At 46.3% G+C, this 27992-nt stretch overlaps 1 protein-coding gene across 2 annotated transcripts; it reads left to right on the top strand.

The window, feature by feature from the left end:
- The first annotated feature begins 1656 nt into the window (after positions 1–1656).
- Positions 1657–27992, top strand: DHRS12 (dehydrogenase/reductase 12). 2 transcript variants are annotated; one of them, XM_077298127.1, is made up of 10 exons: positions 1657–1924; positions 5414–5547; positions 9168–9250; positions 11291–11383; positions 11956–12037; positions 15297–15358; positions 22736–22840; positions 23928–24018; positions 26940–27077; positions 27389–27992. In XM_077298127.1, the coding sequence occupies exons 1-10, from the start codon at positions 1869–1871 to the stop codon at positions 27514–27516; spliced, it is 972 nt and encodes a 323-aa protein (XP_077154242.1). In that variant the 5' UTR covers positions 1657–1868; the 3' UTR covers positions 27517–27992. The 2 variants fall into 2 exon arrangements, with proteins under 2 accessions (XP_077154242.1, XP_077154243.1); XM_077298128.1 differs by lacking the exon at positions 1657–1924 and adding an exon at positions 3380–3398.

The raw sequence follows: 27992 nt of genomic DNA, 5'->3' as shown, positions 1-27992 counted from the left end.
AATGGCACTAGTGATGAGGGAGCATGCTCAGACAATGTGTTGTCGGAGCACGCTCGTGTGCCAAGTGTCTACGGTGTGCTCGAATGTTCGAGTCCCCGCGGCTGCACCTCTCACGGCTGTTCGACAGCCACAACATGCAGGGATTAGCTAACAGGCAGGCCACCCCTGCACGTGTTGCGGCCATTGAACAGCAGCGAGACGTGCAGCCGCGGGGACTCAGACATAGTATGTCCAGTATCAGACAAGTGTAGTTTACATACCTGCGCTGTCCAAATTAAAATTGGATAGCGGACGGACAGCACACTGACCGATGTATAGGACTCTTTAGACAAGTTTTTTTTCACATGAGCTGAGTGTCCTTGTGAAAGAGACCACAGCGTGCACAACTCTGTCCATTTTTTTTTTTCCATCCAGAAAAACGGATCAATTTTTCATCCACTTGTCTGAACGTGGCTTTAGGGAGCAGTCAGACGGCCGTATACGAACGACTATCGCATCGCAATCCTTGGACTGGCTGTCAGCTCTCCTGACCCGAGCGTGACCACTGCATAGAAATACGTACGGGTCAGGAGAGCCGCCGGCCAGTCCAAGCATTGCGGTGTGATTGTCGTGTTATATGGCCGTCTGACTGTGCCGTAACAATGTCAGGACCGCACAATAATGGCAGCTGTCTGTTGTCCCTTATTGTGATGGACACAGACTTTTACCTGGGGATTTTGATCCATGACTTTGATCAAGAACGGACATGTCTCCAACAAAAAGCACCGACATGTATAGCACCCTAGACTATATAATGGACACAGATGGAACATGTACCGTCATGGCTGAAAGTGTTGGCACCCTTGAAACAATTTTGTTCTCCCCATTTTGTTTTTTTTTGTGTGTGAAATTGTCTAATTTGCCTTTTTTCCCCCTAGATTTTTTGTGGTGTTCAAATACACACAACCAAAATAAACGTGTGTATAAGGCTACGTTCACATTTGCGTTGTGCGCCGCAGCGCACAACGCAAACAAAAACGCAGCAAAACGCATGCACAACGCTGCGTTTTGCGCCGCATGCGTCCTTTTTTAAATGGATTTTGGACGCAGCAAAAATGCAACTTGCTGCGTCCTCTGCGCCCGGACGTGGGCGCCGCAGCGACGCATGCGGCGCAAAACGCAAGTGCGACGCATGTCCATGCGCCCCCATGTTAAATATAGGGGCGCATGACGCATGCGGCGACGCTGCGGCGCTCGCCGCTAATGTGAACGTAGCCTAACAAAATGTGTAATGCAAATAATTTTCTGGGTGAAAAACTCAATTTTCTGAAACATTTTGAAGGGCGCCAACTAGTTCAGCCTTGACTGTATATACAAAAACAGACGTTAATGAGGCCTAATGTACAGTGCAGGGTATTTGTATCACCAGCATATGCTGTAGCACTGCAGAGAGCTAGCCATGGCTATACCCGTCACACTGTGCCTCTTACCGGCCATATTGCCAAGTAATGATGTGTGGAGAAGGCTGGGCTGATAATAACAGGTGCTACATAATGTCGGCACATTGTCGTGTAGTGTATGTGACTCCTCTCCATAAGTTCACCACATCTCAATAGGCTCCATTCACACTCAGCCGAGGAATGGAGGCTGAAGAACTACAACTCCCAACATCCCTGCAGGTCAATGATGACATTTATATAACGCTGTGAGCTGTGCGGGAAGCTAAACGAGGAGGGCGGGAAGCTGCTGAGAGACCCGAGCACATGTTACCGCAGCGGCCGGGAGCTTACACAACATGGGCGGCCGCTGGTTACATATGCCGGTGACGTCCCGGCCGGGCGTGTCCGCCGTAATGGAGGGAGAGTGAGGGAGGACGGGACACTGCAGACATGTCTGTCTATAGGAATACCGTGTGGTTTGTGAAGGGCCTGCGGGAGTACACGAAGTAAGTGCGGTGCAAGGTGCAGGCAATGCTGCGGCTCTAGTCTGCAGCTGTGTGTGTGCGATATATATACATAATATATATATGTATGTATGTATGTATGTATATATATATATATATATATATATATATATATATATATATATATATATATATATATATATATTTATCTCTGTGTGTACATACACATACGAGCACACATCTGCTCCAGGCCAGTCCCGGTCTCTCTGGAGTTTGCTGTGTAGTGCTGCCCTCTCTCACAGGTGGGATATTTTGGGATGGCTGCTGTGGTACCTAGGTGCCCCCTGATATATCATCTCAGACTTTGCGCTGCCTGTTGGGGTGTGTGCCCTACACTGAGGCCGGGCCGCTCGCTGTAGAACTGCAGCATATAGTCAGCGATTTTTGAACATCACGGCAAAACTCGCTGTGTGAACACGACCAAATGCAATGTCACAGTGCAGAGACCCCTGGTGCAGCAGGCGCATGGGGGCAAAAGGCGCACCAATGTGCGGGCGATCAGATATGGAGGTGGTCAATGAGTCCCCGTATCCTCGTGTTATTGGAAGCTTGCGTTCTTATGTCGTCTCCTGCTTGGGGCCGGCGCACTGTCGGTCCCTGCCATTAGTATATGGTCTGATGGGGTCTTAGTTACATTTGTATTGGAGTCAACATCCCAAATTCTGTAAGATTTGCTCCTATTTTTTCCTATGGAAGCAATGGTGACTTTGATAACACGGTGATATACGGTTCTATCTGGCTCTTTCCCGTTATCCATCTCGTCCCCTTGTTTTCGGGCTCTTCCCGGGTTATCCGTCTCTTCCCCCGTGTTTTCCGTCTTTTCCCCGGCTCTCTCCCCGGGTTATCCGGCTCTCTCCCCGGGTTATCCGGCTCTCTCCCCGGGTTATCCGGCTCTCTCCCCGGGTTTTCTGGCTCTTCCAGCCCCCCCCCCCCCCCCCCGTGTTTTCCGGCTCTACACCGTGCCTCAGCTCTCTGATGTGTACTGTCCATTTGTGTAACCGCACACAGATATGTCCTAGTCTGCGCTGCGGCTCTTATCACCAATTTTTGTAGACATGCTCTGACTGGCTGTGTGGATCAGTGGTCACCCTTAGAAGACCCCATTTATCCATCTACAAGTCATAGATGGGGATCCTCTGCTTCAGACCCTCGCTATCAGCCGAAGTGGAGAGACTGAAGACCATCCATTGCTCTCGCAGCTTCTGCCCAACCACATGTTACACGGTCTCCTGATAGATCAGTGTAAGGCCACAATACAAATAACAATTGGATGACCCTGCTGATTTCAGCAGCATGGACCCCCCACCTGACCTTGCTTCTCCAATCTTCCCTGACAGATAATGTGGAACAGTGCTGGACACAGACAGGACAGGGCCCTGTGCAGGAATAATACATGTGCCCTGTGCAGTCCAAGAACTCGCTGTAATGCACGATTCCACCTGCTATGGAGGAGAAGGTGGGTCCCCTAACCTCCGGGAGCCTTGTGTCCCTGAACAGGCCGTCCCAAATATATGTCCGTCCCTGATGTGGAAGGAGAGCAGGATCGGAGAAGTCAAAAGCCCCATTCTCATGTATATATCCAGCTTTACTGCCTGGACTGCAGTCCTGTTACCCAGAACCATGTTCTCACAGTGTAATGTGCCTGGAAACATTCCTAGAAAGCAGAGCCCGGCTTGTAGCGCACACTGCGGCGGGCGTGGCACTGATATAATCTCGTTATCTACTAAAGAGATTGACGGATCTGTGCTCATGTACTGATGAAAGATTCCCAATTCCACTGTCCAACAAGCAGAAATCACCACCGATAATAGATAATGAGACCCAGGGAAAAGGACTGCATCAATATAGGAATCTGTCATCTGATTCATGCTGCCTGAGGTGCATAAATCCGAGCCTGAAATAGGAAAATAGGAGCAATTGTATTGAAATCAAGGACAGTTTTGTTGCTTTTTTTTTGCTTGTTTGTTTTCCTCTTCTCAACTTTTTCTATTTGGGTAAAGTTGGGACACTTCTATACACATAAGATAGTAAATATTAGATCATGGCCCGAACTGTCCAGCGCTACATCCGCTAAATTGTTTGTTTTGAACAGTCTGTGATGGGTGGGATGGCTCAGTGGGTGATACGACTCAGTGGGTCATGCGACTCAGTGGGTGAGACGACTCGGGGTGATGTGGCTCAGTGGGTGATACAGCTCAGTTTGTAATACTACGACTCAGTGGGTGGGATGGCTCAGTGGGTAATACGGCTCAGTGGGTGATGCAGCTCAGTGGGTGATACAGCTCAGTTTGTAATACGGCTCAGTGGGTGTGATGGCTCAGTCCCAATCACTTAAATAGGACAATGCTCTTCTATCATAGCCACTCCTAAAAGTATGGGGATGTGTCTGGTAAACAATCAAGGGGACCACCAGAGCATCACGGCCCCTTCAAACAACTAGTCAGCTGAGATAGCAAGAGTTGGACCACCACTAGTCCAATATTGACAGCTTATCCTAAGGATAAGCGATGTGTTTTATCTTTCTGGATAACCCTTTTAATGAGGTCATGTGCAAGATTTATTATGTTTTTAAAACTATCTTTTGTATATTTAAAAGCCCTAAAATGTGTTTACAGTGGTGAAGGCCGTTTCCATCTGTATTCGCACTACCTGTCGCTGTATGCCATCATTGGAGTAGTGTAAAGGTACCTTCACACTGAACAACTTAACAACGATATCGCTAGCGATCCGTGACATTGCAGCGTCCTGGATAGCGATATCGTTGTGTTTGACACGCAGCAGCGATCTGGATCCTGCTGTGACATCGTTGGTCGGAGCTAGAAGGCCAGCACCTTATTTCGTCGCTGGCTCACCCGCTCACATCGCTGAGTCGGCGTGTGTGACACTGATTCAGCGATGTCTTCACTGGTAACCAGGGTAAACATCGGGTTACTAAGCGCAGGGCCGCGCTTAGTAACCCGATATTTACCCTGGTGTGGTTATCATTGTAAATGTAAAAAAAAACCAAACACTACATACTTACATTCCGGTGTCTGTCGCGTCCCCCGGCGTCCGCTTCCCTGCACTGTGTCAGCGCTGGCCGGCGCTCACGCAGTGCAGGGAAGCGGACGCCGGGGGACGCGACAGACACCGGAATGTAAGTATGTAGTGTTTTTTTTTTACATTTACACTGGTAACCAGGGTAAACATCGGGTTACTAAGCGCGGCCCTGCGCTTAGTAACCCGATGTTTACCCTGGTTACCCGGGGACTTCGGCATCGTTGGTCGCTGGAGAGCTGTCTGTGTGACAGCTCTCCAGCGACCACACAACGACGAAACAGCGACGCTGCAGCGATCGGCATCGTTGTCTATATCGCTGCAGCGTCGCTTAATGTGACGGTACCTTAATGTGTGATAATCTTGATACATCCACCATGTAAACAGAGGGAAACCTGTAAGTCACAATAACAGGGGCTGTCTTGTGTCTTGTAGAGGTGGATATGAGGCGGCCGCCAAGCACTTTGCTGCTGAAGATTTACAAGTTGATGTTACGGGAAGGTCTTACATGATCACAGGAGCAAATAGCGGCATTGGCAAAGCGACTGCTCTGGCAATTGCTAAAAAGGGTAAGTTTATGGTCACTGAAATACAAGACTGAACATGGCAGTATCACCAGAAGTTACCAGTAGGTGCATGGTCATTTAAAATGGTAATTCAAGTGCAGGGACCATGACCAATCCTAAAAATAGGAGCGCTTGGTCCCATTGACCATGAGAGAAGTGTCTGCACTTGTGCTGTGACTCGTGATTGAAGTGAATGGAAGATACTTTTTTTTTTTTCGCCCCACATTCCACCTGAACGCAGAATGGCCACGCACACAGCACATCCTCCATCGCAGACCTCAGGAAATGGACACCCCAATCCTGAATCATTGGGTTCAGCGTATTTTGGGTAAAAATGAAAACTTGTCTCAATAGTTTCAGGCTGCAAACAAACCATGAAAAGTCTGACCCTGCTGTCTTCCATCTGCTCCATTGCTATTCCCAAAGCAAAGAAACATGCTATATTACAGGGACCACCAATTAAATATTCAAAATTGAAAAGTTTATTAGAGTCAACACAACACCAAAGGATTAAAAACATTTAAAAACAGAACAAGTTGTGCATACCCCCATAATGGGGTCAGCCCACCGGACATAGCACCAAAATGCAATAGTCTATAAACAGGTAATATGATACTAATGCAGGTAATCCTATTCCAACAGCTCTGGCCACCAGTCAATGTGGTCTAGACACCTGTAGGTGGGAAAAAATATATAAAGAAATATATATAGTAGGGACACACTACAACTAGAGGGAACCATAAATATGTATGATTTGAGGGAGCCTGGTAGTGGTAAGAATATCTGTTCTATTATATCATAGCACTCAAAGGAGGATAACAAATATGCTTTAAGTAATAGAACAATAATGATATGTAATATCCCTAAATATAACTGCAAAAAGAAATGTCAGAGTAAATATATTGTTAGAGCTCATACTCACTTGCGAGAAACTCGGATGTGTCTCGCATGTTAATACCTGGCACTCAGGAGCGGAGCGTGCGGCTGCATGTATTCCTATCCTGCCGGGTATTAACATGCGAGACTCATCCGAGTTTCTCGCAAGTGAGTATGAGCCCTTAGAGTAAGTACAGGAGCAATAGCAAGTTCAGCACAATATATACCCAAATGAACCAGAGGCTGCTAGCAACCTGTGGCAACCACAAATAGAACAAAATACAAGTTCCCAAAGGCCTTAAATGAAAGTAGAAACCTAGTAGTTGAATGCTGTGTACAGCCACCTACGGGTGGGATAACGATACCTAAAGAACATGACCAGAGTAGGTGCGACCCAGAGGTCAGGGGGGCATGAACAGCCCAATGCGTATCGCCACAAAAAGTGGCTTCGTTAGGAGCAGGTGGGGTGACATATAGTGATGAGCGAGTATACTGGTTACGTGGGTTTCGATGAGCATGCTCGGGTAGTCTCCGAGTATTTTCGCGTGCTTTGAGATTTAGTTTTCGTCGCCTCAACTGCATGATTTGCGGCTGCTAGACAGGCTGAATACATGAGAGAATTCCCTAACAAACAGGCAACCTCCTTATGTGTTCAGGCTGTCTAGCAGTCATAAATCATGCAGCTGAGGCGACGAAAACTAAATCTCCGAGCACGTCCAAAATACTCTTGAGACCACCCGAGCATGCTCGGGGAAACCCGAGCAACAAGTATACTCGCTCATCACTAGTGATAAAGTCAAACTCATAAATTATATATAACATATCAAACTAGCAGGATCCCCATCAGCTGTGCAAATCGCCATCTTGAAGCTGGAAATGACATGGAGCTAGAAACAGAGGCGAGGATGCAGACTGCCTTCTTGGGAGAAGAAAGGTGGTGGAGCATCAACCAAATGCGCATGCGCAAGCGCCGAAAATAACAAGTCGCTGTAATTTAAAGCACTGCAAATCATGTTCACGGTAGGAGGCAAGAACGGTACAAGGCAGCGCATGTGCTAAACAAATACACATAGAAGTCGCGGTATTAAAATCACTGCATATTGCGCATGTGCGAGTGATCACAAGAGCACCTGAGGCGTCAGAAGATCACGCTTGCGCAGAGTGAATACCCATACAATCTATTCGGACCAGGTTATTGTGAAGTGCGCATGCGCACCAAATGCACAATGAAACGTAAAAAAAAAAAACAGAAAAGCAAAAAATGCGCTTATATATATTAAACCAGTAGTGATAAAGAAATACTATCGTATCGGCATGCCATATTTGTACAAAGGAGACCATATCCTACTTCTAGCTGGTGTCAATAAGATAACCTTAGATGGATACACAAATACAAAGACTATGAGAAACATGACTGCCTGCAATAGGAACCGATAATATGCATGCTGAACCAGTGTTTCCAATGTGCATATGAAAAAAGAAAAATGGTTCAGCAATAAATATAAGGTGCCAATATGTGTTGTTCTAAAGAGAAAAATATGCACCAGATCACAGGAGAAGGAATGTTATAAGCAACCAAAACAATAAAATAATAGTATAGTGATACTTGTACCTTTAAGACAAGTCTACAAGTAGAATGATAATGCTTGCAATAAGAGGATCAAAAGCTTTATTTCAATTTATCAAATGTCTAAGGTTAAACTAAATGGAGAGCTGCATGAATCAACAAAAACTAATTTTAATTATATATAACAGAAAATGAAGTAAATAATGCACATATGAGCTAGAAATGACATAAAAAGGCTGGTACAGATGGCCACAGAGCCCCTGCTGGCACAAAATGCCTGAGGAGAGGTGTAACCATGCATCTGACTGTAACCACATCAATTCGCTATGCAAATATTAAGAATGACTGCAATTCAAAGAAAGGAGGCAGCGGACGTCAGCAAGCCGTACATGGGTCAATCCCCCTAGACTAGGATATATGCAGGAACAAGAGATTTACAAATCACATGACGTATCGGCAACTCGTAGAAGTGCAAAGAGCAATCCCCATGAGGTTCACAATTCCAAGATAACATGCACGGAGAATTTGCTAATATTTGTAACTTGCCAGGATAATACAGTCCGAAAGTGCGGGAAAGCAAATACGTTTCATATAGCATGCAAAAATATAGAGCTGAAAGGTAGTACAATATCAGCATATTAAGTGTATACTGAGAAGTTGTGTCATATCCATGCTGGGAACAGCAGTCAAACGACAACGTATAGATGTCTAGACACAAGGGATATGTGAAGCGTATAGTTAACTAATGAAACCACGTGAGTTACTGCAGCAATTCTACATAAACTGGGAGGCTCCTGACGGAGATCCAAAACCATAAGATGGTGTTTAAGAAGATGCTACTGCGGAGTTTAGTAGCCTATCCATTAAAGACATCCATCTGAGTCTCAATGGAAAGCTACATAAGGCTGCAAACAAAGACCCCTTAGTCAGAAAGAGTAGTTAAGGCCGGTTTGACATTAGCGTTTCTGTGCGCAGTGTAGGCCTGCGTACTTCTTTCCTTAAGATCCGCATGCGTCTTGCATACCTATAGTTAACATGGTGTACGCAGGGACATGCGTTGTATGCGGACGTGTCCCCGTGCGTCATTTTCACGTGCCCGCCCGCCGAACACGCATTCTTTTTTTTATGTATTTAAAAGAACAAAAGCCGTAATTCCTCATAAGCAATTTTTCTTTTCTAGGTGGCACCATTCATCTGGTATGTAGAAATAAACACCGAGCAGAAGAAGCACAAAAAGAGATTATTGCAGGTAGCGGGAATCAGGTAAGGATGCAATAATGGTAACAAACTATAAAACAACACTACAGTACAGGCCTCACTGGCCACCTCTGATATTGGGGTACGTGGGGTAACACTATGTTTGGCTGAAATGTGTAGTGACATTTTACATTTCCAACCTTCTTATTATGAGTAATCCATGAAAAGTTTGTTCTCTTTACAAGTCCATCATTCCTGCTATGAAAGTGGCATTTGTTGCCAATCAAGGTAGCCCTTCCTTGTGTGCACTATATATATGGGACTGATCAATATAAGATCTACTGATCCCTGCTCTGTAAGAGATGCCGAACACCGTAGATCCGTGCCATGTTTAGTGGCCATTGCCATGTACCTTAGTTTCTCCCATTCCATGAGCTTTATGGGGTCCGTCCTCCACTGGTCTCATAATGCTGACCCAGCCTACAGATAGTCCCGGACACCCCCTTTAAATATTTGATTTTGTGTTGCAAGGAAACACATAGCATTCAGATAAGCGCGTTCCCTCCTAGCCTCCCTGCACTCATGAATGCCTGGTCTGTCCAAGCTGACATCTGTTTTCAGTAGGGGGAGTAATCTGGTGTCAGACATCTCAGACAATGGCTCATTTTACTGGCGCAGAACACTTGAGCATTGACATTCAGCATGACTGAGCCTTCATTTCCCCAACATCATTTGTCAGAGGAGATTCCGGAGGCCCCCATGCACATTAGATAGTCGGATTTGTGCAGGTTTGTTCTACTGTATACAAGAGGCCATAAAAGACTTCTCTGCTTTGGGGACAATTTTTTTTCTTAAACACAAGTAATTGGGACTATAAATCATTTTTGCTCTTGGGTTTTATTAAAACGTTTTGACCTTCTGTGGTCACTGTTTCGTACTGTCTATTGCTGGCTGCAGCATGAGTTAACTGAGAATCTGTCAGTGAGCGCACTATGGTGGTCTACTAGGGAGTTTGTAAGTCTTGGGGCTCATGCTGACGTTCGTGAATCTCAATCTGATCACGAACCGCAATGCACAGATTGACCAGGAGAGCATGATGCTTCATGTATTTCTATGAGGCTGTCACGCTCAGGTCAGTGAACCTGCAGCTAGGCCATGTATTGGGCTCTGAGGTTGGACCAAGATCTAAGGATGGCTGCATTAGCCCTTATCTGTCTTTTTTTTTTTTAGCTCCGCTCACCTGCTTTATGACCACAGACCACATCAAAGTTTAATCTGCAGAGAAACAAAGAGTCTGTAGAAGCTTAAGGGTGCAGCATTTTTAATTAAATCAAATGCAAAAATAATTTTTAGACCCAAATACATGTATTTTAAGGTTAAAAAAAAAAAAGTCTCCAAAGTTGGGCAAACCTGCAAGGTCAGGGCTACTCAGCAACTTTGGTGATGAGATATGAAGATCTCCGCTGAGCTTATCGTGATTTTACAGTAATGTTTGTAATTGCCTTACTACTAGTGATGAGCGAGTATACCCGCTCATCACTACTTACTACACACAATGTGATGTGACAACACAGTTTTGAAAATCCAGATTTGACAGATTTTTGCTTGTAAGGACGCGTTCAGATTGCCATGTAAATCGGACCAAGATCGTAATGCAATGCTCGGACTGGCCAGCGGGTGTCCCGAGTGTGTCAGGAGAGCCGCCGGCCAGTCCGGGCACGGTGTTCCGATCTCTGTCCGATTTATATGGCCGCCTGACTGCGCCCTGTGACTTACTTTCCACATCTCTATAGTTTTTTATCTGGTAGCTAATGGGGTAAATGCCAAATTGCACCCTACATTGGTCGGGTGACTTTAGCAAATTCTAGACAAGATGCATACCTGGACGCCGTGTAGACCTAGTGACATTATTGAGTAGTTCAGCCAGGTCGTAGTAGAGATTCCTATTTCAGCTCCTGCCACTGACAGTAAATCGGTCCCGTATGGACCAGATTCAGGAGGAAGCACAAATTTCACGTTGTTCTTAGATTTAGTGCTTTTAGGAGAAACGTGGCTGTGCTGTGTCTGTTGGTTCCCCAACATGCCCTATGTCATGTGTTGTTACAGAGCGTATCCGTGCACCTGCTGGATATGTCTAACCCAAAAGAAATCTGGGAATTTGCTGAGAAGTTTAAGACTGAGAACCGTCTGCACGTCCTGGTGAGTTGTACCATCTGCGCATTTCAGGCTTTTCTTTTCCTATTCTCCCTACATCCAGAACTATATTGCTTTACTGGCTCATGGTCCCTATAAATGGATTAAGGGGTTATCACACACAATAATATGAAACCTTATTATTCTGTATCCAACGCGTTTCTCTACTTTTTAAAAAAAAAAAAAATTCCGTTAATATGTCCGCGCCATGTTCTTTGTGGCAGGACGGAAAGACTACAAGTCCTGCCATCCTCTTCCAATGTTTTCCTGCTGGCCTCGGAGGGATATGGGCTGGCACTTGTACTTGTACATACAACTAAGCCAGCCCCTTTATCACCCCCATCAGTGTCGGCGATCGCTGACTGCATGTGGCTGGCAATCTTGCTGTTTTGCCCATTTCTGATAGATGATTACGTGACACAATTAGTGGCGGCCAACAGTCACAATGGCCGTGTTTGCTGATGGATTGAAATTAGTAAGGTCACTATTGTACATGGACAGTATGTTTTTTTTTTTTCTCTACAGATAATGCCTTTAATAATTTGGGATATAAATCATATATTTCCTTGTCTTTCTAGGTGAACAATGCTGGCTGTATGGTGAACAATCGCGAGTTAACAGAAGATGGAATAGAGAAGAACTTTGCCACTAATGTCTTGGGTAAAATACATTTTTCTTTTTTCTTGTGTGTCTTCTTGATACATAAAACAACACACAAATGATGCAACAATCTCACGTCTTATTGTTTTTGGATACTTTACATTCACATTCCCTACAGTACAACAGCTGAAGTGAAGCCTGGCATCAAATGTATATATGGCGGCAACTGGAGATACAGGTGGCAGAACAAATACGTATAGGGGGTAATTGGCAAGATGTTCTGCCCCTTATGGAGATGTTGTCTCTACTCTTAACATGGCTCTATATACAAGAACCTTTTCTTCAATAGTTTTGCTTTGAAAACATGGCCTATGCTGACCATGGGTTGTGCATGGTACAGTGGCTCAGTGCCATCCACTTCAATAGATTCCCTATGGGAAATGTAGTGGCTAAATAGGCACTAGACCCACTAATGGTAAGATAGGATAAATTTAAGAAATATCATATAAAACATCATTATAAAAGGGGATTGATGTAAAAACTCATGGCAACAATGCATTTCAGGGTAAATGATGGTACCCTTTATCAAGCAAAAAAAGAGGTATAATGGTAGATGTCAGAACTTAGTAATCTGTTATAAATGCACTTAAATGGGCTCCAAAAACTGCTCATATAGCCATGACCCCTGCTCCCAAATCAAGTAAACCACTTTTGTCAGAAGCGATGTAACCACTATTTGGTACGGAGACATAAATGTGATGAGATGAGCGTTTTGGCTAAACACAGTTTTGGTCACAATTTAATTAGCATAAACCTCCTCCAATACTGCCCTTATCTTATCACATTTATGGTGGTAACTTTGCTTTTGACAAAAGTGTTTTTTACTTGATCCGGAACTAGGTTTTGTGGCTATACAGCGGCTTTTGGCGCATTTAAGTGTATTTATGAAGGATTGGTTCTGGGAAGCAGCATTAATTCTTTTTGTAGTTTGATAAATGGGACCTAGTTTCCCGAAAACATGTGGCTGCCTTGAGTTATTATATCCTTCCCTTTCTAATGATGGTTTATATGATATGTATTTTATCTCTTATTACAGTGGGATCAGCGCCTATTTAGCAGCTACATTTACTACAGGAATCTTCCTAGCTCCATATCCAATCTCCCGGCACATCAGGAGATACACGGTGGTACGGCAGCACGGCTGCTTCCCGCTCCTTAGATCCCAGACGCTTGCGCTAATAATTTCGCTCCTTAGATCCCAGACACTTGCTCTAATAATTTGGACATATACCCTTTCCACTCTCTTTAATTTTCCTACCTTCCAGATCCACTTCAATAGGGCTGAGTTACAATGAGAGACACAAGTCGTGGTCAGGGGTGGCGCTTTTTCTGGAAGTCAGCTGTGTTCTAATCCTGGATAATTCCCTTTAATTCTGTCAGTAGTAATCCATGCAGCGTTGTACATCTCTTTCCTGCCGATTCCGCATCTTTGGTAAAATACTATAATGAGTGCGTCGCTTCAGTGAGTTACCCTGCTAGGACGTCTCCTGCCTCCGCACCAGCAGGGCTCCATTATAGCAGTGCACCTGGACTGCTAGAAGTAATATTGGAGCTACTCCGGAAAGATGAAGGGCTCTGTCGGAGGCGATGCCCATTACTGCAGGGCTGTGGTTTGGCGCGTTCCTGGCTGCCGCCATATAACGAGGTTTTGCTCAATCTAATAAACAGGAGGGCACAAAGCGTTAATCTAATAATATGCCCGTCCTCGCCCCCTGGGGCTGCTCGGCTACTGAGTCTGCTCATTTTGTGGTTATCTTACAATCCGATTACCGTAGTCATGATTGTTAAACATTTAATTACAGGATTTTTCACAAAAAGCGATGTACACCTGCATAACCAATATCAGCGACGTTAATCAATGCAACTAATCATCAATCAGTTATCAAATTTGATCAAAGATTAACTTTTTTTTTTCCATGCATTCAGACAATAATTCAAAGGATCGGAAGCCATTTTTGTTTTAAAGGGGCTTTATGCTGTTCCAAGTATTAGGCTGGAGTCACACTAGCGAGTTTTACGGACGTAAGAGCGCAGAAAATACGTCCGTAAAACTCGCCAAACAAACGGCACAATTATTCTCAATGGGTCTGGTCCTATCAGCCGTATATTACGGTTCAGTATTATACGGCTTTCTACGGCCGTAGTAAATCGCAGCATGCTGCGTTTGTCAGCGTATTGCGCAAATAATACGCCAATGAAAGTCTATGGTGGCGAGAAAAATACGGATTCCACACGGACCAGCAGCGTGACTTGCGAGAAATACGCAGCGGTGTTAGTGACAAGCCGGTAATTCAATTGCCGGCTTTTCATTTCTCCTTCCCCAACCCGACAGGATATGAGACATGGTTTACATACAGTAAACCATCTCATATCCCCTTTTTTTTCCATATTCCACACTACTAATGTTAGTAGTGTTTATGTGCAAAATTTGGGCGCTGTAGCTGCTAAAATAAAGGGTTAAATGGCGGAAAAAATTGGCGTGGGCTCCCGCGCAATTTTCTCCGCCAGAGTGGTAAAGCCAGTGACTGAGGGCAGATATTAATAGCCTAGAGAGGGTCCATGGTTATTGCCCCCCCTGGCTACAAACATCTGCCCCCAGCCACCCCAGAAAAGGCACATCTGGAAGATGCGCCTATTCTGGCACTTGGCCACTCTCTTCCCACTCCTGTGTAGCGGTGGGATATGGGGTAATGAAGGGTTAATGTCACCTTGCTATTGTGAAGGAGAAATGAAAAGCCAACAATTGAATTACCGGCTTTTCACAGATATCGCGCTGAATTAAATATAAATACAAAATATATATATATATGTGTGTGTCTCAATGACAAAATATATATATATATATACTGTATATATGTTTTACCGAACATTTGAGCACATAAATCCATTAGATGTCGGTTTTGCAAGCCTGCGAGAAAATATCGCAGTACGGATGCCATACGGATTACATACGGAGGATGCCATGTGCAAAATACGCTGACACACCCTGCCTACGGATGACATACGGACCACTATTTTGGGAACATTTCTCCGTATGACGGCCGTAAAAAACGGACCATATTGTCTTACGCTGAGTGTGACTCCAGCCTTAATGTAATTGGATTCTTGGAAAAACTTTTATGTGTTCTCACAACTTGTGTGAAACAAAGTCCATATTCCTGTTCCTCAGATGCAAATGAAGGAATAGTACTGTGACCTTATAGGCTGCCATTGCTTCCAGCGCCATTACCAAACCATTGTGTCTTCTGTTCTCACATAGGTACGTATATTCTTACAAAAGCTCTGCTTCCTGCGTTGGAGAAGGAAGAGGACGCCAGAGTCGTAAGTTCCCTGTTCTTGACTGCTCAGATAATATTAAAGGGGTTTACTCTGTCGCCTCATTGGGGGACACAGGACCATGGGTGTTATGCTGCTGTCCACTAGGAGGCGACACTATGCATAATCTGAAAAAGATTAACTGTGGCTCCTCCTATGCAGTATACACCCCTGGATGGCATCGGCCTTCTCCAGTTTTTGCTTAGTGTCGCATAGGAGGCACACCTAAAAGATTTTTACTCTGTTTTTTCCGACGGGATTACAGATGAAGAAAAGAGGGTCTCCTGTGAGACTCCCGGCATGGCTCCTTCCTCGGCCCCCTATTATGGGGTGCCCAGTTGAAGTAGAGATGGCTATTCCCCATGTTGCTCCTTCCCCAGTCCCTCGGGTGCTGGTTCGAAGTCGAGACCCCCCCCCTCCTTCCCCAATTCCTTTTGGTTTCTGGGTTGAGGTCGAGGCGAGGATAAAGGCCCCTGAAGGTGACAACAGCACCCTCCCTATCCCCCTCTGGGGGTATTAGGTTGAGACACCTCAGGTAGGGCCTGTACAGGCAGCATTCTACAGCTCCCAGCAATGGGCCAGCACACTGCGCCTGCATCCAGGGACCCCAGCCCAGCTGCGGGCTCCTGTTGGGGCCGGGGGGAGTGCAGGCAGGCATGGCACATACAGACACAGGGCTCCCTGCGCCCCTGTCTCTGCGGCAGCACCAGCTCTATACTGCCTCAGGGAGACCCCTACCGGGCTCCCCCTTCCGCTTATAGCCCCACCGCCATCCTGCCTTTAAATCCGGAGGGGTCCGGTTCAGATCCGACCCCCTCCCGGACTTTCGCGCCGGCCTGGAGCCTTTCTGGGCCTCAGGCATCTAATTTAGGCCCCGGCTTCGTCCTAGCTGAAGCTGCCTCCTCCTCTCCGCCCCCCGGCCCGCCCCCCGGATGACAAATATGACACTCTACAGTGTCATACAGTGGGTGGATCGAGACAGAAAGGGCGCGTTTTTACACAGCCTTGCCGCCTTTTTTCCAGCTCTCCGCCCCTTCTCCTCCTTTCCTCTGTCTCCGCAGCCATTTTCGGCTGCAGATTAACCCTGCATCTCCCGGTCTGCAGGACCAGGACCAGGCAGCCAGTCTCCGGGGGGGCACAGGACTGTGGATCTTTGGCGCTAGACCTAGGGGCACACTGGTGGGGTAGGATCACAGCTGGGTTTTTTACTCAGCTGTGAATCCATATTACCTATAAGGCTCCCCTATAGGTTTCTCTACCCCTGTAAGGTCCTCTGCTGGCAGCACTTCTGCACTCTGTGCACTATGCCGGGCTCAAGGTCCAAGAGAACCAGGCAGAACTGCTATTATGCATTCTGCACAGCCTGCGGGACCGCTCTCCCCAGTAGTAGCACGTACCCGCATTGTCAGAACTGTATACAGACTAATGTGTCAGAGCCCCAAGAAGCCCCTGCCAATGCCTCGGTGTCTAATGCCACGCCGGAATGGGCTACTCAGATATCGCAATCTATGACGCAGTCTATAGATAACCTAACCTCCACATTGCTTCCGGCTCTGCAGGGTCATGCCCCGGCTATGATCATTACCCAGCAAAGGGAGAGCTTGACTCAGGAACAAGATGACCCTGGCACATCCACGTCTAGGTCAGGACGCAAGCGGACCCATAGATCAAGTCCATCTGCGTCATCCCATAGCACACGGTCATCCCCCTCTAGGGATAGACACCGTAGCTCCAGGTCATCTAGACCGTCCCATTCCAGGGACAGACAATGCAGATCTCCGCAATCCGTGACCAGAGAAGACCACTCAGCAGGGGACGCCTCAGTGATACACAGGATTCGGAAGGCATCTGCGACTCTGACTCACAGAGAAACAGAGGGGTCCCTGATCCTAATCCCTCATAGCAATACAGCGCTAGTTGAGGACATAATTTCATCCATCCATCACAGAGTTTAAGGCGATCCTTAAAAAGCAGCTCTCACAGCCTGAGAAAAAATTTGCTAATCGCAAATATCTGGAGGCGAGGTACCCCTTCCAACAGAAGGACACCAAGGAATGGACAGATCCACCTGGAGTGGACCTCCCAGTCTCTAGGCTAGCAGCACAGACCCTCCTTTTCACTGCCAGATAGCTCAACCCTCAGGGACGCAGCAGACCGGCAGGTAGAACGCATGGCTCGTTCAATTTTCAAGGCAGCAGGGGCATCCCTGGCTCCCGCATTCGCCTCAGTTTGGGCTGCCAAGGCCATTCTGGCCTGGGCAAAGAATTTACAAGCTCTCCTCCAAGCATCCGCTCCTGAGCCGTCGGACCAAGCGGTTCAAATAGCAGTTGTAGCAGACTACATGCTCCATGCAGCTCTGGATTCAGCAAGGGGAGTAGCGGGAATAGCATCAAACGCCATCACGATTCGGCGTATCCTCTGGCTGCGGGAATGGAAAGCGGACGCAGCCTCAAAGAAGTCCCTCACGCACCTCCCCTACCTCAGTGGGAGACTTTTCGGTGAACAGTTGGACACTGATATCCAACGCCACCGGGGGTAAGAGTACTTCTCTTCCCCAACTGAAACCTAAACGCACTTAGAAGAAGCGTAACCAAACTCGATTCCGATCCTTTCGGAATTCCTCCGGCTGGTCCGTCTCGCGTCCAGCACAAAATAGTAACCGTTCCCCACGCAGGGACAACTCACGATCGACGCAAAGGTCGGACAAGACCTGACAGTCAATAGCAGGCCAGTCTAAGACCAGAGGAGGAAAATCTCAGATTTTCTCCTCCTCATGACTCAGACTCCGGAAGACACCACACCAGTAGGTGGGCCGACTTTTGCTCTTTCATCAAGTCTGGCTGCCTATTACAGAAGACAGGTGGGTCATGGAACTAGTGTCTTCCGGATACAAAATAGACTTCACCTCCAACCCACCGGACCGATTCTTCCTCTCTGTCCCCCCAAAACCGCCAGCCAAGGCTCGTGCATACCACCAAGCGGTCTCGCTTTTTCAAGCAGGAGTCATAGTACTCGTACCCACGACCGACCGCTTCCGAGGGTTCTACTCCAATCTGTTCGTAGTTCCCAAGAAAGGAGGCAGCGTACGGCCCATACTAGATCTAAAACAGCTCAACAAATATGTACGGGTCCGTCACTTCCGCATGGAGTCCCTTCGGTCCATCATTGCGTCCATGGAGAAGGGAGAATATCTCGCCTCCATAGACATACAAGACGCATACCTGCATATACCCATTGCACCTGCCCATCAGAGGTTTCTCAGGTTCGCAATAGGCCAGGACCACTACCAATTCGTGGCTCTCCCTTTCGGACTCGCCACGGCTCCCAGAGTGTTCACCAAGGTCATGGCAGCCACCATGGACGTCCTGCACTCCAGAGGCATAGTAGTCGTTCCATACCTGGACAATCTACTCATCAAGGCTCCCACCTTCAAGGACTGCGAGCTCAGCGTCTCAATCACAACCGATACTCTCAGTCGCATGGGCTGGTTAATCAACCTACAAAAGTCATCACCAACCCCGAGTCAGTCCCTGACCTTCCTGGGAATGTTATTCAACACCTCCAGGGGTCTAGTGCTCCTTCCCAAGGACAAGGCACTGGCTCTCCGACTAGCAGTTTGCACCCTCCTCCGCAAACCCCCTCGATCTCTCCGGTTTGCCATGAGAGTCCTCGGCACGATGGCAGCAGCAATAGAAGCTGTCCCATTTGCCCAGTTTCACCTCAGACCTCTCCAACTAGCCATTCTCAAGTCCTGGGACAGGAATCCCTTTTCTCTCGACAGGGAGTTCCAGCTAATGTCGTCAACCAGGAGGTCCCTGCACTGGTGGCTCAAGCCAACCTCGCTAGCAAAGGGGAAATCCTTTCTCACAGGTCAATGGAAGGTTCTGACCACCGACGCGAGCCTGACGGGTTGGGGTGCGGTGCAACTACACCACAGGGCACAGGGCAAGTGGTCCCCAGTGGAAGCGACCAGGACCATCAACATCCTGGAAATTCGTGCCATCCTTCTGGCATTGAGGGCCTTCCATCACTTACTGGCAGCCTCTCACATCGAATACAGTCGGACAATGCCACGGCTGTGGCATATGTGAATCACCAAGGGGGGGACCCGCAGTACCCAGGCGATGCGAAAAGTGTCACACATCCTCCGCTGGGCGGAGGACACTGGGTCGGTTCTTTCGGCGGTCCACATTCCGGGTGTGGACAACTGGGAAGCAGACTTCCTCAGCCGACAAGGTATAGACTCGGGAGAGTGGTTTCTCCATCCCAAAATTTTTCACCAGATCTGTCTCCGCTGGGGGACCCCGGATGTGGACCTAATGGCATCCCACTTCAATGCCAAGGTCTCCAACTTCAACTTAATGGCCAGAACACACGATCCGCGGTCGCTCGGAGCAGACGCTCTGGTTCAGGACTGGACCCAGTTCCAGCTTCTGTATATTTTTCCACCTCTCCCCCTGACATCCAGAGTGGTGAGGAAGATCAAACAAGAGGGAGTTCCAACCATCCTAATTGCACCGGACTGGCCCAGACGCACATGGTACGCCGACATCGTACAACTCACAGCAGACGCCCCCTGGCGTCTCCCCGACCGCCACGATCTTCTATCACAAGGCCCGTTCTACCACCAGAACTCAGGGGCTCTCAATTTGACGGCGTGGCCCTTGAGACCTGGGTTCTAACCCAGGCAGGGCTCTCGACGGACGTCATTGGAACCATGATCAGGGCCCGGAAGCCAGCCTCTGCCAAGATTTATTACCGTACCTGGAAAGCTTTCTTTACCTGGTGCGAATCTCGTGGCCAGATCCCACTCCCTTATTCCCTACCCAAAGTACTTGGTTTTCTCCAATCTGGTCTGGAGGCCAGGCTGTCATTGGGCTCGCTTAAGAGCCAGGTGTCAGCCCTCTCAGTGCTTTTTCAAAGGCGCATTGTTACCAAGCCGCAAGTAAGGACTTTCCTTCAGGGGGTTTCCCGATTGGTTCCCCCCTACAGACGACCACTAGAAACGTGGGACCTCAACCTGGTCCTGACAGCATTGCAGGAACCACCCTTCGAACCCCTTAAGGAGGTCCCGCTCTGCCTTCTTTCCCAGAAGGTGTTTTTCCTGGTGGGAATCACCTCGCTACGCAGGGTGTCTGAACTGACAGCACTCTCCTGCAGACGGCCCTTCCTGGTTTTTCACCAGGACAAGGTAGTTCTTCGTACGGTCCCATCCTTCCTTCCGAAGGTTGTGTCCAACTTCCACCTCAATGAAGAAATTCATTACCATCCCTTTGTCCGGTTCCGGTTCATAGAGTGGAGAAGGCTCTGCAGACGCTTGACCTTGTCAGGGCATTGCGTATATACGTGTCTAGGACTGCGTCCTTCCGGAGGTCTCATTCTCTTCCTCCTTCCGGAAGGCGGCCACAAGGGTCTGCCAGCTTCCAAAGCTACCCTTGCCAGGTGGATCAAATCCACCATACAAGAGGCCTACCGCCTTAAGAATTCTCCTCTTCCAGCCGGTATTACGACACACTCTACACGGGCGGTAGGGGCCTCCTGGGCCATTCGGCACCAGACTTCGGCACAACAAGTGTGTAAGGCGGCCACTTGGACTAGCTTACACACGTTTACTAAACACTACAGGGTTCATACCCAGTCCTCAGCGGACGCGAGCCTGGGTAGATGTGTCCTGCAGGCGGCGGTGCCCTAATTATAGGGGCCTGTCTGCACAATATTCGTCCATTGCTTCCCACCCAGGGACTGCTTTAGGACGTCCCATGGTCCTGTGTCCCCCAATGAGGCGACAGAGTAAAGGAGATTTTTGTGTTCTCACCGTAAAATCTCTTTCTCTTAGCCTCTAATTGGGGGACACAGCTCCCACCCTGTTGCCCTTTCCGGGCCGTTGTAACTGTTGAGTTCTCATATTGTTTGCTTGAGCTCCTACATAGTTGCCTTTCTTGCAGGCATAATTATGTTATTCATGTTACATAGTTGCCTTCTTACAGGCATAATTATGTTATTCATGTTACGTTCCTCCTACTGCTTTTGCACAAAACTGGAGAAGGCTGATGCCATCCAGGGGTGTATACTGCATAGGAGGAGCCACAGTTAATCTTTTTCAGATTATGCATAGTGTCGCCTCCTAGTGGACAGCAGCATAACACCCATGGTCCTGTGTCCCCCAATTAGAGGCTAAGAGAAAGAGATTTTACGGTGAGTACACAAAAATCTCCTTTTTCCATTATGATAACGTATGACTTTTCCATAGGATTAGCCATAAATGTTCGATCACTGGGAATGGACTAATGATATGTGTACACGTTGAGATTTCTCTGCAGGAATAAACGCTGCATAAAATGTGTTTTTACTGGCTTATTTTTCCCATTAATTTGAATGGTTGCAAAACCGCTGTAAGAAGAGACGTGCTACAGATTGGGAAAAAAACTGATGGTTTAAGTCTGCAGGGAAAAAAATAAGCAGAATGTGCACAAGATTTCACAAATCTCACTTGTTTTACTGGTACGGGAAAACACTGTATTTATTGGGGGGGGTTTTCACAGCAAAAACACAGCATTTGAACAATTCCAAAGAAAATGAGCATAGTAGTCCGGAAAATACTGATATTTGTTGTGCAGCTGGGCCTGAAGAGGCGACTGTGACTGTCTATATCCTTTGTACATTAGTGATATAACTTCCTCGCACCCTCCAAGACCTAACACTGCATTTTTGTATCCTGTTGGATCTTTTTGCTATAATTTGAGGTCACCTGTACACTTACCATTTTTCATTGCAATTTCTTAGCCGTGTGTTTTTGGGGTGTTAATAATCTCTGCAATCTCCACCTGTTCTGACAATGCAATGGCTGCAGCACGGCTTCAGTGTTGTGCCCCCTTTCCCAATTTTCAGTTTTTGTGCTCCTGGACACCCAGCTGTACTGGGATTTGTAGTCAGCCCCATACAGTGCATTGCCGCAGGTTGCTGGAAACATCCCTGTTCAGATGGGACTATGAATTGGTGCTGGTGGGGGTCCCAGAGGTCAGACCACCAATGATCATTCAGTGAACACATTTTTTTTTTTTTATACAATTTTGTATTTATCTAGCAGGTATTTTTTCTGTTATTGGGTGATTTGCCAGGCTCTTCCCTGTACTCATACTGTACGTATTTATCTGGCCACAGAAAGTGAGCGATTGGTGATTTTTCTTTTTTTTAGTTAGATTGGGGGTATTTTATTGGAGGGACTATGTGGATCTCAAGCAATGAACAACTCCCAGAGCAGTTGTTAGCATGTCGTGTGCGGTGAGTGCCACCTCCCAGCTGGCCAGCATGTCCTGTATGATTGTGGCCCTGGCACCGAGCGTGGGATCCTGGCATGTGACGCTTGTTGCTGGGTTGTTTCAGGTAACGGTCTCATCAGGCGGGATGCTGGTTCAGAAACTCAATGTCGCAGATCTGCAGTTCGAGAAAGGAACTTTTGATGGAACAATGGCTTATGCACAAAACAAGGTCTGTGCTCTCTGCTCCACAAGAATTAAATATTACACTATGTAGGAAATGTTTGATTTGTGCCTGAAATATTCACTGTGCTCTAGATAGAAACCTGCGGGATGAGCCCATGCATTCCTATGCATCTAAAACATAAAAAAGGGCATTCTTTATAAAAAAAAAAAACAAAAAAAACAACCCAAACATTTATTATGCTTGTTTATATAGAGTAGCATTGTACAGACATTGTGTGTCTGTGTGGACAGTGATACAATCTATATTCCCTATCAGTATGTCTTTCGAATGTGGGAGGAAACTGGAGAACCCGGAGGAAACCCACACAAACATGGGGAGAACATACATAATTGATGCAGGAGTTGGCATTGTTCAGATTGGAATCCAGGACCCCAACCATGGAACCCATTGCAGTGTCCTGCCATGTTCTGTACAAACCCCCAGCTTCATATCGCCTGGTGCAGACTTACATGTCATTAATACGGAGGGCCTTATGTATGATGCTGGCGATCAGACTTTCCAGTTGCCCAGAAATTAAGCTACAGTTGCAAAAGCTCACTCCTTCCTTTATTAATATGGGAGCAAAAATCTGTGTAATCCAGACCCATAAGGAGGCACAATATCACACAGACTACCTAAGGATGGCTGAAGAGGTTTTCTTACAATGCTGCCATATTGCTGTAATGTCACAAACGACACCAAGCAATCGACCTCTAGAACCGCATGGCTTTGGTGTCCCCACTCAGCTTTTTCCAGGCTCGTACATGTCCTGCTATTGAGGATACTGATTTATCATGGACTAGCACTGTGCCAAAAGAGGAGTGGAGACAAAATCACACAGCACTTTTCTAGGGCCACTGCCACTTTGAGTGGTAAGTGGGGAACATGCGTTATGCCAGTGTCTATCCTGAGACAATCCACTTATTACATATAAATGTGCCCTCATACCCGTAATCCTCCGATATTGCCGACAGAATTCAAAATCCCATTCACTTTTTCTGCAATGTTTCTATTCCACACTATATGTTGTTTTTTGACATGGCACAAATAATTCTCATTTTTGTCATGTATGTATTGATTTTGTTTTCTTTAGAGACAGCAAGTAACCCTGACCGAGCAGTGGGCCAAGGCGTATCCCAAAGTGCATTTCTCTGCGATGCATCCAGGCTGGGCTGACACTCCGGGTATAGAATATATCTGGCAGCTATAACTCTCACAATTATTTGTAGCAAAGCAAAATCTTGTGATTATAAAGTTCATTGTTCATAAGGCCTATACAAGGCAGAGGATCTGTTATATCAGACACAACTGTGTAATGTACTGTGCTGGGGAAAAAAGGAAATCTGCCGCATTATAAGTGAAAGGAGGGATCATTAATCCAGCGAAAACTGAAGCCATTACACAGCCGTGTCTACGGCGCTGCAATGCTGCCGTCAATAGAATTATATTATAATCATTTGTTTTTTTCCATTTAGAATTTGAAGTGTTATTTTATTTTCTGCCATTTTTTAAAGGGAAACTGTCACCCCCAAAGTCGTAGATGAGCTAAGCCCACCAGCATCAGGGGCTTATCTACAGCATTCTGGAATGCTGTAGATAAGCCCCCGATGTATCCTGAAAGATGAGAAAAAGAGGTTAGATTATACTCACCCAGGGGCGGTCCCGCTGAGCTGCGTCGCGGTCCGGGGCCTCCCATCTTCTTACGATGATGTCCTCTTCTTGTCTTCACGCTCCGGCGCAGACGTACTTTGCCCTGTTGAGGGCAGAGCCAAGTAGTGCAGTGCGCAGGCGCCGGGACAGGTCAAAGAGGCACAGCGCCGTAGCGTGAAGACAAGAAGAGGACGTCATCCTATGAAGATGGGAGGCCCCGGACTACGACGCCCATCGGACGGGACCGCCCCTGGGTGAGGATAATCTAACCTCTTTTTCTCATCTTTCAGGATACATCGGGGGCTTATCTACAGCATTACATAATGCTGTAGATAAGCCCCTGATGCTGGTGGGCTTAGCTCACCTTCGATTTTGGGGTGACAGGTTCCCTTTAAGTTTTCATCACCTCAGCTGAATGATTTACAGCTACTAGCCAGGCTGTGTACATGTGGGGGTTGCCTGGTTGCTAGGGAATCCCCACATCACTCAGCCTGGCTAATAGCTGTAAATCATTCAGCTGCCACGATGAAATTAATCTCCGAACACTAACAAACACTCGGAAACCACCCGAGCAACGAGTATATTCGCTCATCACTACTGTTTATGTAGATTTTTTTCAGTAATTTCCTATAGATGTGTTTCCTAGCTCACCATATTGAGTTTGGAGTGGGTTTATAGACTTAAAGGGGTTTTCCACTACTGTATCAATTAAGGTCCCCAATTAACAGATACTCTCCCCCTCACTTTGCTGCTGTTCCCGCAGGTGATGTGACATTGTGTCACGTGATTGTTGCAGCCAATGAGTGGCTGCTGTTTGGCTGCAGCGCCTCAATATTCCATCAGAGCAAACGTCAGCTCTGGCCAAAGAGTAAAAAGGCAGCCGCCAAACAGGACCACTTTTGGGTGAAACGGTGACATGACAAAAGGTCACATCACCCGCAGGAACAGCAGCAAAGTGGGAAGCGAGTGTCCGCTTTCTTTTATCGTAATTGGGGTCCTGTTGCATTTCTGAACAGGCGAGCCTTTGGTTCTCTTTGGTAGCGGCTCTCTAAAAGACCACGTTCTCACAATGAGGATTTCATGATGCAGAATTTCTGTATCTATTAGGTTACCTGTATTTTTTTTTTTAATGTATTTTATCATGTTTTAAGCACCAAATTTTCTTTCTGGTCAGTGTCAAAGACTCATTATATCAGTGTTCCCCCAACTCCAGTCCTCAAGGCCCACCAACAGGTCATGTTTTCAGGATTTCCTTAGTATTGCACAGGTGATGGAATTCTTGCCTTTCCAGGTTCTGCAATTATCACCTGGGCAATACTAAGGAAATCCTGAAAACATGACCTGTTGGTAGGCCTTGAGGACTGGAGTTGGGGAACACTGCATTAGAGGATACAGAGCAGCCTAGCGTCCTTGTGTATGTGGGAGTCCGCAGCAATGGCTGCCAGCTGATGTGTTGCTTGGCTCAGGTATCTAATATGTATGGGAGCCTTACTACCCTTCACACTGTTATAAATTGTACATACATACATACATGTAATTGTACATCTAGCTTCACACTCTACATTAAAGGCACAGAAAATGTATTTATTACTTTTCTATAATCATTCTCCACTAGATATAGATTCACCATGGTAAGAGCTGTCCCTGAATGTAGTATATAACATTACAGAATTTCATCAAAGCTTTTAGAGGAGATAAAAGATAGATTAAATCAGCTCTGTCCCCAGATTTCACAATACAAACGGCACATTTTATTAAATATATCTTAGACCTGATGAGGCTGTTGTACTTTGAAAATGTATGCCAAAATGGCTGCATAATCCTTATATTAAGATGACCATTTTATGGGTCCAGTTAATGAGTGAGGAAGCTCATGAGTCCAAGTGTATTCATACTCTGTCCATCCAGCCTGACTGCCATCTGCAGCTTGTACCGAGCAGTGTGAGATCTCAGCAGCAGTAGGGACCCTGAGGAGCTGGCGATAGGGCTGGGTGGGGGAAAATCTCAGTTTACACTTCCGCAAAGTGTTATTCGGCCATTATGACATAGATTTCAGGACAGATGAAATTGCTTTACTTACTTTGCTGTATACCATTTATGCAGTTTGTATGGTGAAATCTGATGACAGATGTACTTTAAATGTTCTTTTTATACTGGTGCGGTTGGTGTACGTGAAGACTTTATCACTAAAGTGTAACATTTAAAAGGGTTTCCAGGACCCCTGAAAGAATAGGAAGAGAAAACAGTCTGCACATAATTGCATATGGCTGCGCCGTGCACCAGGGGTGTAGGAATAGCGGAAGTCTACAGTGAGAACGTAATACATTTTTAGGATTCTGTAAGTTATAGCCCCTCACTTGTTTTGTACATGTCCAGATAATTCTGTGAAAGACTATGTCCAAATCTACTTATTGTATTGATGTTCTGTATCCTCATTTTTCTTCCCCAATTTAAGCGGTGAGGTTATCAATGCCAGACTTCTATGAGAAAATGAAGAACAGATTACGCACAGAAGAGCAAGGCGCAGACACTGTGGTGTGGTTGGCTGTGTCTCCTGCGGCAACAAAGCACGCAAGTGGCCTTTTCTTCCAAGGTTAATGCTTTTTCTAGAGATTTCTTGGTGCTGAATATAAAAGGAAAAATATTTAATTCTTTTTTTTCCATGTCCAGTAGAAACCAAAGTAAGTCCCTTGGTCCAGATTTTCTGCTGTCGTGGCTCATTTGCAGCTGATTAGTCATGTATCTACTAAACAGGAGTCTCATTGGGTTTTAGGCAAATTCTATAGTTAAGATAAATTCTAATGTAATTGTAGCTACACATAACTCTCCGAACTAACAAAACCAAATCTCTGTTACCGATTGTAAAATTCATAACCTTCTCAACAACTTAATTTCCTCTTCTAGATCGGAAGCCAGTTTCTACACATCTCCCCTTGGCAAGTACACAGTCCTCCGCTGCAGATGATGAGAAACTCCTCCAACTCTTACAGGATATGTCTCAAAAATGGACTACTGATTCCTGTAGAGGATAGCCCCTGAGATCAGCTTTGCTTAACAGAATAGGACAAATGTCATTTAACACCATGAGCAATATATTCACCTCTAACACCACAGTTCTAATGGACGGTAACAGATGAGCGCTGACGATGCTGCGGACAAAAGCTTCAGACAACAGACGTCGCAGATGAGCCGCCTTACATTCTACAAGTGCTGCAGTATGTCTGTAAGACCGCAATCAGACTTACACTAAAAATGGATGTGTCTTTTACAGAGATCATGTACTTCTACTCTATAGAGCTATTCACTTGTTTCATTTTTGGGGACCTTTGTGTCTACAAAAAAAAAAAAAAAACATGTCTTCTTGTGTTCACAGATCAAAATTACTGATACAAGTCTTATTGTGAAAATTCAGAGCCCCCACAATGTGATTTGGGTGCTGTCCATTTTAACGGGTATGAGAAGACTTGTAATTACTTTTGACAAAGGAGTAAATCACTGAAGATGAAAA

This window comes from Ranitomeya variabilis, chromosome 3 (genome assembly GCF_051348905.1).
Source record: "Ranitomeya variabilis isolate aRanVar5 chromosome 3, aRanVar5.hap1, whole genome shotgun sequence".
NCBI lineage: Eukaryota > Metazoa > Chordata > Amphibia > Anura > Dendrobatidae > Ranitomeya > Ranitomeya variabilis.
Note: the sequence above shows the minus strand (reverse complement) of the source record. Positions and strands in the feature narration are given on the sequence as shown.